This window comes from Cupressus sempervirens, chromosome 6, assembly GCF_028749045.1.
Source record: "Cupressus sempervirens isolate cs-2001-9-10 chromosome 6, ASM2874904v1, whole genome shotgun sequence".
NCBI lineage: Eukaryota > Viridiplantae > Streptophyta > Pinopsida > Cupressales > Cupressaceae > Cupressus > Cupressus sempervirens.
In genome coordinates, this window is record NC_143123.1 from 440,777,300 (window position 1) to 440,796,454 (window position 19,155).

At 37.2% G+C, this 19,155-nt stretch overlaps 1 protein-coding gene across 3 annotated transcripts in view; it reads left to right on the forward strand.

The window, feature by feature from the left end:
• The window catches only part of LOC149552956 (FAD/NAD(P)-binding oxidoreductase family protein), a 257,647-nt gene that overhangs the window by 168,273 nt on the left and 70,219 nt on the right, over positions 1–19,155 (forward strand). For all 3 annotated transcript variants that reach the window (XM_089788498.1, XM_089788497.1, XM_089788499.1), the window contains 4 exons: positions 5,901–5,962; positions 6,135–6,365; positions 6,480–6,601; positions 6,869–7,007. In XM_089788498.1, coding sequence (XP_089644624.1) covers positions 5,901–5,962; positions 6,135–6,365; positions 6,480–6,601; positions 6,869–7,007 — 554 coding nt within the window. The remainder of the gene's footprint in view (positions 1–5,900; positions 5,963–6,134; positions 6,366–6,479; positions 6,602–6,868; positions 7,008–19,155) is intronic.

Consider the following 19,155-nt stretch of genomic DNA (forward strand, 5'->3'; position numbering starts at 1 on the left):
AAATCCATCCATGAATGAATATATTTCATGCCCAACAACTTCCTCTAGAATACTATCAGTGAACAGTATTGGAAATGGATCCTTAATCGTTACTGCATTCAGATAGTAAAAGTCTACACATCCTTATTTGGGTGGCATCCTTTTTCAGTGATATCATAATTGGGGATACCCACTCACTCTTATGTACCTGGAAAATAATGCTTGCCTCAAGCATCTGGTTAATCTCATCTGTGAACCGTGTCGCGTAGTTTTTGTTGATGTGGTATGGTTGCTTCAATACGAGTATTGCTCCTATCAGTTGGATGTGGTGGACGCACAATTCTGCGGTACGCCTTTCATATCTTTATATGTCCACTCAAAAACATCCTTATATTCCATAAATATTTTAAGTGTTGTTGCTTTCAGAACTAGATTCAAGTCATCTCCCACAAATATGTTTTTCAGGTTAGCCTCGTCCCTTAAGTTTATCGTCTTCACCGTCGGTTCTTTGTATTTAATAGGCTTCTCCTCACTAAATGTATGTGCATGTGTTTCATCTATCTGTGCCTCTCCTTTCACTTCCTTGTATTCCATTGAAAATTCATTCTTTTCCTCTCCCTTATTTCCTTCTTCAACCCCTAACATGTGACAGCTCGAAAAGAGCTCATAGTCTTCCATTTGCCAGTATAGTAGGCCGTTCACCGAATCCAAGTCGTCATCATTGGATCCTTGAAGTGTCAGGATTCCTTCTTCGTTGGGTTCCATTTGCTTCTTCCCTTCATTGTCTCCTTCTTTACCTTCGGAGTTTGACGATGTCGTCTCTTCTACCACCATCTGGGTGTATAGGTCGATTATGAACATACGACCTCCTTTTTCCGTAGACAAAGTATTCACTTTCCAGTTGTGTTTCACCTTTGCCTGTACCAGCCAACCTCGTCTGAGGATGGCTTCATACCCTTTTCTTTTGAATGTAATGACCATGAAGTCTAGTAAGAAGGTTTGTTTCCCAATCATTACGGGTTGCGCCATTGAAGTTCCGAGAGGCTTGATTCCGTGTTGATTGGTGGTGAGTAGTTGGAATGTAGGTAGCCATAGAGTAGGTTGCCCCAACTTCTTACATATTACTTCAGGCAAGACATTTACGCCATACCCTTCATCTACGATGGTGTCCGTGAGGGTAGTTCCGAGAATACTCATCTCCAATACTATAGGGTGTCTTCCTGTGTTCAGCGCAAGTAGCATTAGGTTTGCTGCACTTGTTCCGCTTCCACCTTGTGTGTCCTTCCCTGACTCTTCTACCACCTTTGGGGATGGTGTCATGTTTAGGATTGCAGTTCATAACTGAGGCATTGCAAGAAGGAAGTAATGCAGTTTCATGGGAACCTCAGCTTGCATTACCTACCGTATGATACTTTGTTCTGCCTGGTTCCTTCTTGAGGTGCCGACAGTGTCCTTTGTTTGCGATTTTTTAGCCTTCATCTCTTTTTCTATTTCTGCTCGTGCTTGCTGCATCCTTTTCTTTTCCTCTTCTAGATCTGGATACGTTGTCTTCTTTGCTTGCACGCGAGTGATTGCTAATATTTCCTCAACACATGTTTCTGTGGTTATCAGGTTCACCCCAAGTTTAGGGCATTTTGAATCCTCATGGTCTCCAGGACCACAAAATCAACACAATAGCTGCGGTGTTCCCTTTGCAGTACACTCTCTGGCAAAGTGACCCCAGAGGTTGCACGCACAACATTGTATCATTGGCCGTCCACTTAGATCGTACTGTATCCGGCTATGGCCACCGTTACTGTTGTTGCCGCCTCGTTCGTGTCAGTTGTTGTTTAGATACCCTCTTGAGGTTGCCTTGTCATTGTTCGTATTCATTCCCGCTCCCATGGTGGACACTTCTTGCGTTAGTAATACTTGTTGGTGCCCTTTCATTTTCATATTGAATGGGCATTCCTTGGTGGAATGTCCTGCAATTTGGTAGATGTCGCAAAATTGGTTCTTAGGATAGGAGTCCTATATGGCGCTTCTCCTTGCAATCTTTACAACATAGTTCCCCTCGTCTTGCTTCGGCAGGATTCTTTTTCATGTTTTTGAACTCTTTCATTATACGTAGCATGTCCTTCTGTAGTGTTTGAATCTTTTTGATTCCTTGTCGTTGCTGCTTTCAGAGGATGAATCTTCTAATTTTGATGCTCTGTCTTTCTTCTTTTTGCCCTTTTTTGTTTGCTCTCCAAGCCATTACATGGTTATATGCATAGATGTACGATGCTGGAGATACAATTTTCATCTTCTTTTGGAGTGTTGGTCATAACCTGTCGACGAACCATCTTTTCTTCAACCTATCCATTGGTTGGCTTTCCATTTTTTCCACCAGCTCCTTTAGCCTCGCATATATGTGGACTGTTTCATTCTTTCCCTATTTGGTACTGTAGATTTCCGCTACTATCTCATTATCATCCCGAAGTGGTCGGAATTCTGCTATAAATTCTTTTTTGAGGTCCAACTATGTAGTTAACTTCTTTGGATTAGTGTTTGAATACCAATCAATTGGTACACCCTGCATGGTAGTTGAAAACTGTCGGAGTCAATCATCTTGGTCCGTTACGCCATTTGTAGCATAGGTTGTTTCACATCTTTTACAATGTCGCACTGGATGGACTGCTCCATCGGCATTAAATTTTGGTAGTTTTTCCTTTGGTCTTGCCATTGTTAACTCTTTTTGTATTTGTGGTACTTGTTGCGCACCCGCACTGTTTTGAGCACTCACGTTGTTCTACACAGCTGCGCTACTTTGGACAACCGTGTCACTTTGAGGTGTGAAGAGATCTTCTACAAGCAAAATTGTTCAATTTTGAACTTGTATTCGTTCGTCAGGTGTATTGGGAATGAAGTGTTCACCCCACGCTTGTGCTCCTTTGACACCTCCAGCCATGCGGGTTCCTTCCCTTTTGTCTAGATTCTCTACCCTTGGCGCATACAAGTTTAGGATTTCCTCCCTTGTCTCTTTTACCAAATTCAATCTTTGTCGCGTTTCCTCAAGCAAGTCCTCGACACTTTTCAGTTTGCTAGGTGAATCCACTGCCTCAGTCCATGCTCCTTCACCACTTCGGTGCCCGTCGACGAGCTTCTGAAACTTTTGCCTTTGCTCGGGTTGTTGTGTTAGGATTAATGCTTCCCGTGTTGTTTGTATATCATCCTTGTCTTATATTTTATTTTTATCTTTATTGAGCAAATTCGACATTAATCTTTATAACACCTTTTTTGTACTAGGTTCGACTGGCAACAACGCCAAATGTTTACTGTACAGGGTAAACGGGTATTTTTCGCATTAATAGATTAGAATGTAACACAGAGCAAGATACTTTATTCATATAAGCAGATATGCAATTCCAATTACAATGATGATCCATAAATCCATTCAGACGATATACATATACTTCCTAAAGGGGTTACTCAACTGTCATGGAACCTTTTAGATACTAACTCATCCCGTCAGTTCTAATATATTATTTTACCGACAACAACATTCTCTCCAAAAACGTGCTGTTAAAGATCAAGAACAGGGGCATTTTTGCTCCTGGAGGCAAAATCGTGGTCTCAAATGACAAATGCATGAGTTACAATGCCAAATCATACTCTCTTGGAGAATTTGCATATTTTAAAATGCATGTTTTGTTGACAAGAGGCAAATTGCACTCTCCAGGAGGGTTTTCATGTTTTAAAATGCATATAAGTGTCGAACAATGCAAATTGCACTCTCAAGGCTTCATTACATGTTTTAAAATCATGCCTTCTGAGGTTAACAGAACAAATCGCACTTTCTAGGACCTTTTGCATATTTTAAAATATGCAATATGTAATATGCATTGAGTAATTTTGGCCTTGGAAAGCAAAATTGTATTCTCCCAATGCATTTACTTGTGACACTTAACATGGAAAAGATTATGTTCATGCAAATCACGCTCTTGGAGGCCCTTTGCATGTAAACATGTAAATGGGTTGAAAGTTTTATTTGCAGAATTTATGTGATCAATTTAGCACATGTTTAATTGATTTTTGAGGAAATATCAATTGGATCAAAAATACCATTTGCACTATATAGTTAATATTATGTGCAAATATTATTCAAGAAACAATATGTAACTTAGATGTTTAAAATAGAACATAAAGCAATTCAAAAATAAATTAGACTATATAGTTAATAAAGTCGCTTAAGTGAAAAATTAAAAAGCAATTCAATATGAAAATATAACATCAAGTGCTCTATAGCCACTTGAGTGATAAATTTAAGTGATAAAGTAACTTAAAACATAACATAAAGTGAATTTAATGTTATATTTAAAAAAAAGTGAATGTCAACATTAAAATATAACATGATATTTTAAATATGCAATTGCATCTGGGGAGTCCTCCTTTTGGGCACTTAAATGGTCATATCTTTTGACTGCCAAGTCTGATTAAGCCCTAAGATACACCAGATCGAAGGGAAAACCAAAACGAATCGTTTGAACAAAACCAAAAGACTAAAAGCAAACAAACACACACTAAAAAACGTGAAAAAAGATGTTGAAGGCTTCAAAAATCAAGCATAGTCTTAAGAAAATGAAAAACAAAAAAGACTTGACAAAAGCCTTCAGTCTAAGAGTTCATTATGCGAATCGGGGTTGATTGGTTGATCAATGTTAGCCAATTAAATAATGAACTAAGCTTAGAGAAATGTGAAACTAAGTTGAAAAATTTCGTATTGTTACCTACATTTTATGGTGATAAAATGCAGGATAACATGGAGTAATGCATTCTTTGAAAACAAAATACATCTCTTAATAAACACACCTCTTTATATATACCTTTTAGTTTGGTTAATTGGTCACTTGTCTTTTTGAAAAAGACAAACTAACCACTCGCTGCCAACTTATGTCTTTGTATTTACTAAGCATCATCTTTTTATTAAGTTGATTATACTTGCCCGTCATTAGTTTATTTCTTGGTATAGTTGCTGTCCATGATAATTCACCGCCCTCTACTTCCTTTTGTCTGATAAGACTTTTTACATATATAACTTTTTTCTTATGATGTATTTAAGTGCTGTGTTGTTTCTGAAGCCCTGCCTTTGAAACTATAACATTGCCAAGTCATGAATCTCTGCCTTATTGATATGACATGTGGATACGACAAAAACTTCACTTTTTGAATAAGACAAATATTGTCTATTAGCAAAACAACTCTTTCCTTCTGTGAGGAGCCCTGCCTTAGGCATAATAATCGCTGTTTTTGTCATAGTTAATTTATCTTCAAATTTTTCTATATGCTTCTGACCTTTCACAAAGTAATTGGTGTTTCATAATTAGATATAATTACTGCTTTATCATTTTAGATACAATTGTTGCTCGCTTTTAATAATTCACATTCTTCTTAATTATATATTGTTCTTGGGCAATTAAAAACATGTCTATATCATGGCCTTTGAACAAAGTTGTTGGTCAACACCATAATGATTTAATCAATTTCTTCGGCTATATTGTCTTGATATTATCTTCATATTGACTTTCAGTTGCTTTAATTTTCTCTTCATGAAACGTCAACTTTTGCTTCTCCAAATCTCTCCCTTTGCCAGATCAACAATATGGACTTAGACGTCAGTGACAATTTATCAACAAACAATGCAAATGCGATTACCAAATATCAAATCCAAGTGTCATTAAGGAGGTTCACATTCTTATGGCTTTATTCTGGCATAAAACTTTACTTCCCCTTTGACATCAAGGGCAATAATTCATGTTACTATTTGGTTTTGGAGTTTATGGTCACTGCTATGCTTCTTTGAAATATGTGAGTTATTATTTCATAAGACATCTTGCGTGATAAAGGTCCTATATGCTACCTTAAATCTAATGTTTGTATCAAGGACTTTAATGACTTTGTAGGAAAATGTGCCAACCGGTTGCTTGCATCAGCTGGGGTACCCCTCCTTGCAAAACAAATGAAGGTAAAGTATTTTTTGTATCAGTTTGTCTATTCTAATTGATATTTTGCTGAAAACTCGTTACCTGGAAATCTTTAGCCAAGGAATGGACTTAGTGCAATACCTTTTAAAATTGTTCATCAACGATGGCTCTTTTTTGAGGAGTTTGCACACTGGAAACAATTTTCTTGTGTAGAGGCTGAAGTTAAGTTCTATCTGGGCCTTGCTTGCTGCATTTGATGAGCCACTTCCTGTTCCAAAAGGTCTTGAAGACTTACCATTTGAAGGTGCCTTTGTTGAAGGAGTTGATGCACTTTCATGGATGGCAAACAACACAAAGAAACTATTCCCTTCACAAAATCATGGTCCTTATTGCTGGACCTTTTTCAGCACGGCTGCCTATGGGAAAAGGAACAAAGTTCCTCAGGTTGTCCAAATTATTCATGTCTGCACTTTTGTTGTCAGTAATTTCACTATAATCTAAAACATTTTCAATGCTTATGGTTCTACTACTAATATGTATTTTTTTTTAATTTTTAAGGAAAATATTCCAAAGGTTAGAGCAGATAAAGTGAAGCAAGAAATGCTTCAAGGGATTGAGATTGCTTTAGGATTACAAGAGGGGTCATTACAAAGACCATTTTACAGTCGACTACAACTCTGGTAACGTACTAAATGTTGCCAATCTCTTACGAGTAATACATCCTCTATTTGTAACTGTGGTTGCTTTCCGTTTGATTAGTTTGTATTTTTTTTGTAAAATGCCATAATTTCCATAAAAGCTAAATGGAGATTCTGTCCAGACTGTTATCTTCTCTTCCTTTATGTTTCTTTTCTTATTTATTTTTTCATGCATCTTAGAACTTGGAACACCATAGAATTTCTTGATTACTGTAAATTTATGGTGAACTTGATCTACTTATTCCTCAGGGGTGCAGCTCTTCCAATAAACACTCCAGGTATTCCATGCATATTTGATTCACATGGAAGAGCTGGAATATGTGGAGATTGGCTGCTAGGGTCAAGCTTAGAGGCTGCAGCCTTGAGTGGAATGGCGCTTGCTCATCAAGTACACATTTTTCACTTTATAGCTGTCTTGACTATATTTTTGTTTTATATTGATACTTTCAACTCCGTGTTCACTATATTATGTTTTATGGACTTTTACTTTATGCATTCGTTTAATGCACTTCTGGTTAGTTACATCTGAAATCCAATTGTCTTTGCCAGTTAACATGATTTCCTCTTTATATGCACAAGTCCTAAATATGATGAATAAATAAATTTTGTCCCGACTTTTTGTTAACATAGGACACTATTTGAGCCAAGGTGACTTAAAAAAGGTATAAGGGAAAATGAGAGCATACGACCTGATCAGTTGAACGATTTAAGCATAAAAGTAGCATGATTTAATGACTTCTGTCTTAATTGTTAATGTTGGGTATTCACCATTACAAGCTCATGGCCTCTTTTTTCCAAGTTAGTAAAGGTGCTTATGTTAGGCTTATAGTGTGCATTTTGTGGGTTTGATTCCTCCATTGATATAGTGCAATTTCTAAGTCATCTAGATCCTTTGACCAATGGTCAATGCATTCCATGCAGTCCATGCTTTGAATGTTGGCACTAGTGGTAGACACTAGTGTTTAAGCATAGTAACCAAGATACGGTTACTAATATTGGTATATGAAATGAGGATGGGTACTAGTATGCCCTTTTAAAAAAAGCTTGGAGATGGGTACTTGGAGACAATTATATATCAACAAATATCCAGTTTAAATAATAAAATGCTTCAAACAATAAAAATAAAACTAATAGTATAAAGTATTGAAATAGATCAATTATATTCTAAGTTACTATTTCACTCCTGGAAGGTGGAATTCGAAGCTCAGTTCACTGCGAAATCGGATTTGGTTTTAATTTGCCCAAAATTCTGCCACAATCAGGTAAATTTGCTAAAAATTCTCTTAAAAGAGAATTTTTGATTTGGACAGAGGAACCCAAAATTAATTTGCTGCGAATTTGACTGAAAATTTCATTTTAATTGACTTTTTCATAATGATTTTTTGCCAACTTAGGTCTATTCGCCCCCCAACCCTAAAGTGACCACTAAAAAGACCAAAGGGGTTGTTTTATGCGTCGTTTGTGCATTTGTGGGTTTGATTCCTCCATTGATATAGTGCCATTTCTAAGTCACCTAGATCCTTTGACCAATGGTCAATGCATTCCACACAATCCATGCTTTGAATGTTGGCACTAATGGTAGGCTCTAGTGTTTAAGCATAGTAACCAAGATATGGTTACTAATATTGGTATATGAAACGAGGATGGGTACTAGTAAGCCCTTTTCAAAAAAAGCTTGGAGATGGGTACTTGGAGACAATTATATATCAACAAATATCTAGGATAAATAATAAAACGCTTCAAACATAAAAATAAAACTAATATTTTAAAGTATTGAAATACATCAATTATATTCTAAGTTACTATTTCACTCTTGTAAGGTGGAATTCGAAGCTCAGTTCACTGCGAAGTTGGATTCAGTTCTAATTTGCTCAAAATTCTGCCACAATCAGGTAAATTCGCTAAAAATTCTCGTAGAAGGGAATTTTTGATTTGGATAGAGGAACCCAAAAACAATTTGCTGCAAATTTGACTGAAAATTTCATTTTAATTGACTTTTTCATAAAGAGTTTTTGCCAACTTAGGTCTATTCGCCCTCCAACCCTAAAAGTGACCACTGAAAAGACCAAAAGGGTTGTTTTATCTGTCGTTTGTGCGTTTGCGATTGAAAAGAAAAGCTTCTTGCCTCTATTTGTGTATGAACTAATTTGGTGTTGCTATTATATATGTATGCATGTATGTATGAACTTATTTATTGCTATATATATGTATAATCGTCTATATACGAACTCAAAAAGAATCCAAACTCAACTCCAATTTTTTTTGGATGAATCTCAAACCGGCATCCATACTAGACTCCGATTAAATTATATGATGTTTGATAATCATAATCATGATAGAGAAAATAATTGAATGCATAAAGAGCTAAGTATGAAAAATCAATTAAAATAAATAAACTAAGATTGAGCTTGGTTTTCTGAAATATAAACAAGACTGATTAAGTTGTGTACCTTAGAATTGAATAATTGTTGCTGACTTTGACTGATGTCACATTGCCACAAGAAAGTGATACGTGAGATTTGGAGCTTGATTTTGGGTTAGAGAGTTGAGACAATTGAAGTCAGAGAAGGTGAATAACTGTGACACAATTCATAACAGTGATCTACTAAAATAAGTATGATCCCATCCAGCTTGGTGGAATTTCATCCTAAGTAGGATTAGACCTTCAATACTTTAATGTTGATCTTGGTTCTGATGTTGTAATTTCCCACCTGGATATTCTCCTAGAAAAATTGCTCAATAAATTTCAGACATATTAACAAATAATTTCATGCTCAGTTTTCCTTTAAATACCATAATAATGCCCAATAAATTTACTGAGAAATGCTATTGTATTATAATATTCAACCATACAATAACATCATAAATATTCCAATCCAAAAAACAGTAAAAATAGTTATATTGGAAAAACAAGAACCTGAAATACAAACGTGAACTCTGTTTGAATTCACTACAGCTGATGTTGAATCACATTTGTGTCTGATTCACCAAATAGAGCCTGAAGATTTCTGTCCTCAGGATCCCTGAATAGAATTTGAAGCTTCCTCAATTTCTCCAAGAGAAATCTCAAAACCAAATCAATGTCCAAACATATCTCAAATGAAACTAGCTCACCCCCTTTTAATATCCAATGCCATGGCTCATCGACTTTCTTTACCCTTTCTCTCATATTAACCCATTTTATAATATTAAATTGACCTTTATCTAAATCTGCATTAAGCTCCCATAAGCCAGTTTTTATATTTAATGAATTTGAGTTTAAATTTCCTAATGTCCCAAAAGGGGACATTAATTCCCTCCTTCTTCAGAGTGCTTGTCCTCCAGAAATCATGAATCTCACAAATAACTGCAGATCCCATATAAATCTACCAGTAGTTTGACAACCCAATTAGGAACCGCCGCGATATCACCCTGTCATACTGTAAGCAAGGACTCCAAGTGCAACTTACGCATCCATAGAATCCCAAGTCAATCTGAAAAACACTGCTACACCTATCTATTGTGCTGCTCTGATTACAACTTTTTTTAGCCCCAAATTGTGTAGCAACTCATCATGAACCAGAAAAGATAAAGCACTTATCCTGTTAACTCTTCAATCCCAAACCAATTTATCCATCCAATCCTGGGAGTAGAAGTAAATGTGTGTCATCCTACCATCTTCTTGTAATAACCATTTGAATGAGTGATCAATCCAGCAGATGCCAAACATACCTCCAATATGTATGATAATCAATCCAATAGGCTGCCAAATATCACTGCTATAAGATAAGCTAGCTTTAATTTTGATGCTTCAAGGTGTCACTGTTCTCATGTATACAAAAGAAGTCTATATCATGTGCATTATCTAACGCATGGTCGAGTCTCCACAAATGCTCATGCAACTCAAGTCCTGTAGACCAAGCCGAATCTGAAAATGCAACATGCAACTAAGCAGGACAACCACGAATAAATGAAAAGGGGATAAAGATAAAATCAGCAATCAATAAATAGATAGCTGCCATATCATGAATAATTGGTGATAAATCTCTAGACAAACTGTAAAAATCCCTAGTACACATTAAGGACAGCTCTGAATTTTCTGCTTCACCGTAAGTGTTACCAATCCACTCTTCACCTCCATCAACAAAATGATCATTACCAAATAAAATTTTAGAACTGGCATCACTTGATTTACCCTGATGCATATGTGGGAACATTGTTCCCTCACGATAATGTGAAGGCATAGAGCTGCTTTCGTAAATATCAGAATTCTTGAATTATTTTTCTTGCTGGTCTTTTTGATCATTATTAGCATAATATATCTCGTTTGAATAGGGAGAGGTGGGAATGCTATACTCGCTTTCATCTTCACAAATGGCGTTGATTCCTTCAACAATTTGTGTGATCTCCTTGGCTTTTGAATTAGGACCACCTTCTTTGTGAGTTGCTATCGTAGAAGAATGATTTTCAACCATGAGCAATAAGTTTCATGTCATACTCAATTGGAGACATAACTCATCTACCTCCTCTTTATCTTCTGCATGTTTGATGGCCATGTCCCTATCTTAGGCAAGTTCAATAAAATTAGTTCATCTTTATCCAAGGCCCCTTTAAGTGTATGCAAGCTATGCACTGTTAATTCTATCTATGTGCATGTAGCATCCAAGAACATGCCAATGACGTAGTGCGGCATATAAAATGTCTTATGCTGTAGGGCCATGAATTCAAACATTTTCTATGCTAACAATGTAGCCCAGTCGTATATTGTACCATTCATCAACACTATTTGAGAAAGAGCGATATCTAAAGCACGGTTCGACCTTGTTAGTCTTCTCATTACAATATCCATAATACAGTGCCATGGTCAATCTTCGACGAAGGACATGTTCATTCCCCTACCCTTTGATACCTTCAGGTCTCTGCATATCAGGTTCAACCAAAATTCTTTTGCCTCCTGTGTCATCTTCCGTGCCTTCATATCAATCTTCTTGTTGTTATGCCCTAGGATGCCAAACACGTGTAAACTTTGCTGCTGTAAATGCAATTCTCAAAACCTGCCCGAGGTTTGAAAGTGTGCTTGTTGTGAAATGACCATCAAAGGTCTCAATCATGGCTCTGAGTGCACCTTCATAGTTCTTGACACAAAACACATGCATTTCTTTTACCCAATGCACTTGGGCGGTCCTCAAGCTTCTTTTTATCAGATCATTGTTGGGGGTATCTTGCCACCACTTCCGGCATTCCAACTTGTTCAAACCCTCGAATGCCACAATTTGTGGTGTGACTGAATCTTCATAAGAGCTAGTGCTATTTGAACTCTAGGTCTTATCATTTTCTTTCCGAACTACTAGCATCTATTCGCCCTACAACTTTTACTTTGGATGGTAACACTTGGGCATTTTTATTCATGTTGCTGCTAGAACTGCTTGCCTTTGTTTGTAGCTTAGCTTTCTAGTTTTGTTTACCTAGTTGAATCCATAACTATTGTTTACTTTGTCATTTTATGCAAAAAAAAATTTAGGTTTTGCTCTTCCTTCCTTCCTCAGCCATATTCGTACTTCTTCTACTAGTTCTACAAGGACCTGTTTGGTGGTGTTATGCCTCCACCCTGTATTGTACGCATTTGCCTTCGCCCTGTGGTATAGATAATGTGTGGTTGCATTTGTTTAATCCATAACTATTGTTTACTTGTTGAATCCATGACTATTGTTTACTTTGTGATTTTATGCAATAAAACAATTAGGTTTTGCTCTTCCTTCCTTCCTCAACCGTATTCTTACTTTCTTCTACTGGTTGTACAAGGACCTATTTGGTGGTGTAATGACTCCACCTTGTAATGTACGCATTAGCCTCCGCCCTGTGGTATGGTTGATATGTAGTTGTGTTCGATTCTTCCTCTTGTGCAAAACTGTGGGTGGCCTTTCTTGTCGGTGTTATGTTTTCCCATATTTTTCTTTGATTGTTGTTGTATGACCTATTGTCGTCTATACTGTATGCTAGTTTGATTCTCTTCTCTTAGGCATGTGCTTTATGTCAATACCCACCGTATCCTTGTGGTGCATGTAACCTGTCAGATTGGAGGTGAGACTTGGTCCATTGGCGAGCCACCCTTGATGAACTGGAGGCATTTGGACATGCCAGTAGGTCAGAAGGAACCGATAGAGTAGAAGAAGCAGAGGCAAGTTGTCTTTGGGCTGGAGTTCGAGGATGTGGAAAGGGGATGTGTGGAGATGTCTGAAAGTTCTAGTGCCTTAGATGAGGGAGATAGCCAGGTGACACAGGACAACCTTGAGGAGCTAGTAATTGCCACAATCATTTCTACACATGCGGCCACACAGGTCCTATTTACATGATCCTTATTAGCAGACAAACACTTGACTTCAATAGTGTTAGTAGGACTAGTGACTTTTGTAGCGATTCCGACCTTTGGCCAGATCCAGACACCAGTGAGCATGACACCCATGTTAGTGGTGCCTTTGGCGATAGAGGTAGTTTAAGCCCCTGCCATGGAGTCAGTGTCTGCACCAGCCATTAAGTGTGTTTCAATGGCACCACCACCTTCACTACCTATAGTACAACAAAAGGTTAGGTATAGAGGATAGATGGAATTACCAAGTGTTGAACCACAAGCAAAGACAGAGAAGAGAGAGTGACTCAAAGAGCTGGAGATTGTAGAGGGTGGCGAGATGCCAAGATCTTTTTTGGCATATTGAACCTCATTTTGATAAGGTGAACTGTATATAATGTGCCCTCCTTCACTCTCATCAAGGGTGACAATCTCTTCTACTATTTATATGATCTCTTTAGCCTTAGGTTCTTGATCATCACCTTGGTGAGTGGCTGTCCTAGAAGTCTGATTTTCAGCCTGATGTGATGAGTATTGTGTCACACTTAGTTGGAGACATAACTCATCTATCTCCCTTTCTTTATCTTCAACATGTTTGATGGCCAACTCCCTGTCTTTTAGCTACTTCAAGTAATCTGATTTCATCATTTGCAAGGCCTCTTTGAGTGTATGCGAATATCCACTAGTAATTCATTTCGCTATCCTTTTTCCGTTTCCTCCATTTGAACTTACCACAATGACTCTTCAATGCTGTTATGGGTACTATCAAAGTGCACTAAGGCTGCATTAACCATATCATCCGATACTTTCAGCTTATCCTCCAAATTATATGCTCCAAAATCATTAACAAGAAATGGTATTTCTGATTCGTCCTTCAAATTAGCCCCTATAGTAACAACTTCTTGCTCTACATTTTGAATACTAGATTCATTTTCAGCTGCACCATTTGCAGAATTACCCTCTATCTTTATTTGTATTGTCTCATCAACTATTACACCATTGTTTTCTAATAGTCCATTCTCATCGAGAGGTCCATTTTCATTTTTAGACATATCATTTAGATAGACATTCTCATGAAAATGCTTGCCAATGACCACTTCCAATTTACCAAATAGGAGGCTAGGACAGTCCTTACCATCATCTATAGTGGGACCCTTCAATCTTCATCATGTTGAAGTTGGACTAACGAGTCCTCAACTTCCTCAATGCTAATCTGCACTTCTTGAGTTGACTCTTTTCTCTTGTTTTCCTCACTAGTGTGATCAAGTGGCCAAATATGCTTACAAGTAAAACAAATCTGCTCTTTTTTCATTTGGTTCTTGCTTGTTTTCTGAGATTCTACAACCTGTAACTCCCTTGCCCTTATTTCTTCTTTAGCTCGTTGTTTATATTCCTCAATTTTTGGCTCACATTGTTTGAGCACCTTGTTGACCAACTTACAAGCAACCTTTGACGCCTTTTGTTCTCTATTTGAAATTGTTAACAACATTTGTCGAAGTGGCTAGAAATGGGCATCACACTCATTAATTGTCATGACCATAATGCTTTCCATGGCTGCAATAACATCTACATTTTGTTCTTCCCTGATTATGCATAATAGATTTTGAAGCATGGAATGTATTAAATCATATAATCCTATTTCAAGGAGTAGAATGCATAGTCTGATATCTGCAAATGATTTTACTAGGTTGCCTCTCTCGGTAAATGGCGACTACTTCTGTCACCAAGATGTTGGAAACTATCAACAATAACTCGAGCTACTTCCTTCATGGTTTTTTCTTCATAGGGTTCCTATGATGCTAAAATGGTTATGACTTCCATTAGGCATGAAGTAACTAATAATTTTATCTCGCTATCTGAATGCTTTAGTCACTTGAGTTGTTTCAACTCCATCACCCTAGGGACAAGAGAAGTCTGCAATACTGCCGGGGGTGCTCAACAATTGTGAAGCATCCAGTTGAATAAGGGCGATGAGATCCTGTTCCCTTGTTTAAGACAACAGCCCAAGTTTGTTACGTGTCTCAAGGAGTAATTTGGCCAATTTCATACTATCAATTGACATCTTTTTTAAATCTGATAATTTTTTTGAACCTGCCCTATACGTTCCTAACATCAATGCTGCTACAGGAAATTGTTTTAATCTCTATTAAGCAGTTCTAGATAGAGCTTAAGAAGCAGATACATGTGAGTCTGCGCGTAGTAAGTACTTGTTTGCTCTTTAGGGCAGTCTCCACGAAACAAAGTCACTCCCATTCAATACCCGCAAAAGTTTTTGATAGAGGCAACAATATGAGATTTGTATTTCCAATCTGGACTGTACTATCTGTCTTGAATTCTTAAACAAATAATCAGTTGAATAGCTTTGCTTAGCTCATACAATCTGTAATCTGATTGTTGACAAACTCCTCCTGTTTAGTTGAATCCTGCCTTGAAGTCATGATGCCCCAATATTGGAAATGACATAATATTATGAGACCTGAGTCTTTAGATGGTTGGCCCCACAAATATTACTCACCTAGAGAATGCATATGCTCCAATAAGTAAGTTTCAACAATGTTATACAAGCTTCTTCAAAATTTTAACTTAGACTTGCTGATGACTTCAGGAACCTTCAACAGTATAAATTCTCCTCACAAAGAGATTCATGATAACTCTAATATCAAATTCTTTGAACGACTTATGTTAAAAACTCTGGAAATTTCAGGCTGCTATATATAGCAGATTATCTGTCCTTGACAACAATAACTGGAAATATTCATGCACTTCAAACGTTCTCTGTTAGCAACAATACTCGCAAATCTGGCACTGAAATATTCAAGAAGGAAAAATGAAGCTTCTTGTTTTATGTAGATGTATGGTTAGAAAAGGAAAAATATAATTCCGCCCACTGTAATCTCCAGTCTAACTGTAGATGCCAACAACTGAAAACTCAGCTGGTGTCGTTACCAATGATCTTCAATCCCGATACTACTTGCCAAGTGTTGATCACATTTCACAGTCAGTGTCATTCAATGCACCTCTATTTTTTGGTATTACTCCTCCTTTACACTCTGATTAATGGTGACTGATTTTTCTTTGTAACCTGTGAATATGTCCTTCTATGTTCAACCAAACGCAATGTTTTTAAAATAATTCTGCATGATCTTCATGAAGTAATCCAAACTCCCAGAGCTGGTTTTGGTATTACTCTGTCTTTACACACTGATTAATGGCGACTGATTTTTCTTTGTAACCTGCGAATATGTCCTATGTTCAACCAAACGCAATGTTTTTAAAATAACTCTGCATCATCTTCATGAAGTAATCCAAAGTCCCAGAGTTGGTGATGGCTTGAAAGCTATTGAGTCCTTACAAGTATTGTGTGCTCGTTGTTAGACTAATCTCTTCTGATGGGCCACAATACCACATCTGCATCTGGTCTAGACAGTCTTCAATCTCACAACCAGATAATCGACATTGTTTATGGTTAACACTATTGACCCTTCACAATGCTTCATCCCAATTTGTTATGCTCCACTAAAGACCGAAAAATTTGTTTGGTTCAATTATTATTTGGCATTGTTTGAGTGGAATATTAAAACCCCCGACTAAAGTATGTCTTTTAAAATATCCACACCATAAAAAGCTCAGGCCAATTATTTATGACTGAATATTGAGCACCGCTTGAAATAAAACGCCAAATATTGAAAGAGTACAAGGCAACACATTCCTTGCTCAGAGAATCATGACTAATACTTGTGATGGAAACCCACTCCTTTTACAACAATTTTGGTGTATCTTTACGTGGAGCCAAAAACTACTCCCAGTTGAGAAATGACAGTTGCCTAGAGGAATTTGTTGACACTAACACTAGACGTTACATTTCCCTCACTATTATGTGAAATACATAAGTAACTCCTAGTCTCTGTGACTGTTGTTTTCCCTGAATATTGGGTACTTTCAGTAAACTCTTTCAGGCACTTTAAATTTTCCTGCCAAGTGCTTCCCCTTCTAAAAGAAACGCACCACAAAATCGCACCTCTCAATAGTTGTTTCTGTATTTCAATTGTTGCAACTCAAACTATAATTTTATATCTGCCAATTAATGAGTCCCACACCCAATTTCTGAAAGGCTAACAATATAAAATGGCTTGATGAAGCCTTTGTTTTCTGTCGGCAAAAGGGACCACAGCATAACAAATGCCAACAAATATATTAGATAAGTTGGCTTTCATAGACTTCAAAACTTCAAGCACCCTTATTGTAAAAGCCTGAGACCAATATTTATGACAAACTCAATGGTTTCGCATATTAAGTAATCCCTCCGTTCAACAGATTCGACCAAAATATATTGTCGGGCAAATTCAAGAATTTATGATCGAATAAATATTAATGTGCAATGAAATGTTAAACATTAGAATTCAGATTTAAAAAAAGTTCCTTTTGTTTAACCCAATCTTTGAAACCCGAGAATAGAAAAAGGCTTCATAAATGCAACTTATGGCAGAATTTGGAGCACCTGCTAATTGATAAATGACACCCAAATGCTCAAGAAGGTTTTTTAACCAAATTTCTGAAGTGGCTTCCTAATGTAAATTTTTTGTGGAATAAAATATTGTCATGTCCCGTTTTTAGTGATATGTTATTTTTCAGTGAATTTGCCTATTATGGACTCTCGTAGGCAGATGATTTTGGTGAGAGAGTCATTTTGATGATTATTTGGGGATTGGATGGTCTTATTTGCTCTTGGGGAGATGGGGTTTATCATATTTTTATTTTATGTGTTATGCGGGGCCCAAAATATTATAATTTTGAGTTGAGTTGCACTTTTTATTTTATAAAGTTACTTTTTATATAAAAGTGCATTACAAGGGATTTCATAAGAATATTTTATGGATACTTCTAGAAGTTCTTAGTGGCTTCTTAGAAAAGTGAATAAATAGAGTGCTTCACCTCTCGTTTGGACATGCCATGACCTTAGTTTACACTACTTTTCTCTTTGAGCATTTGTGGCGCCATCTTGGTCTGCAGATTGTCATTTGATCATTATGAACGGAGTCTCCTAAGGATTTGCATAACTAAGGAGGTGAAATATCCGTTGAAGGGTTGTGCTTTGGAAGTGGTATTCAACTACTTCAAGTTGGGTTTATTTGGTATTTAGACATATCCAGTAGGGTTCGATTTTCAGCCTGGACATACATTTTTGCTCATATCTCACTATTGGTTGGGGGTTTGATTTTTATTTTCTGGGAGAATTTTTCTTGGAGCTTGGCGATTATTTCTATACCATTTTCGACACCTTTCAGCCCAGTATTTATTTTTTCCAGGTGCCGTACCAGTCCGTACATGTACGGCTATACCTGCAGGCCGTACGGTCATCAAGTCCGAGGGTAGGTTGGAGTTGCATTTTCATCATTTTGTTGTCAGCATTCAGTCTCCAGTATTTGCTCAATCCAGCTTCTTCATTTTAGTTTGTAGGTGCAAGAAATTCTCAGTTGCATTCAGCCAGTAAGGGTTTGTTTGTAATGTGCCATGTTGTAATGCTTTGAGTTGAAAATTGTATATCATATGTAAAAGCATTTGGTTATCATTGAATGAATATATTGGCACTATTTTACATCAGCTATTTGAGTAGATTTGTTGCACAACAATTTCCTTTATTTAGCATTTTACTTTCAGCAGTGTATTTAGTTTGCATGTCAAGTGTTTGACGAAATTTCACAGTTCAGTATTAGTGGTTATTAGTGGCCTATTGGCAAGGGCCATTACAGTGGTATCAGAGCGGTGTTCTTGCCATCCTGTTGGGTAAAGAATTTTTATCCATCCTTTTAGAGTCTCCATGACTGATGATGATGAGGTTAGAAACTTCTTCCGGGCTATGGCTACTGGACAACATGAGATAGTTTAGTCCATACGTGCATTGACTACTATGATGGAGAGAGTTGCTCAATTGATGAATCAGGAACAGGGTAGGAGGACACCAAAGCAGGATAACAGGAGTGTAGCAGGTTCACAGGGTGCTCCTAGGCACAGGTCATGGACTGCAAATAGTCCTACACGTCCCACATTCCTTAGAGAGGCGACCCAGGAGGCAATGGAGGATGATATGCTAGAGGACTTTCAGGATGATCTTTGAGTTGTAGATGTAGAATGGCAGGCACTACCTCCACATGTTCATGAGTTGCTGAATTTTGATCGCTACCTGAGTTAGAGAAGAGAGCACATGAGGAGT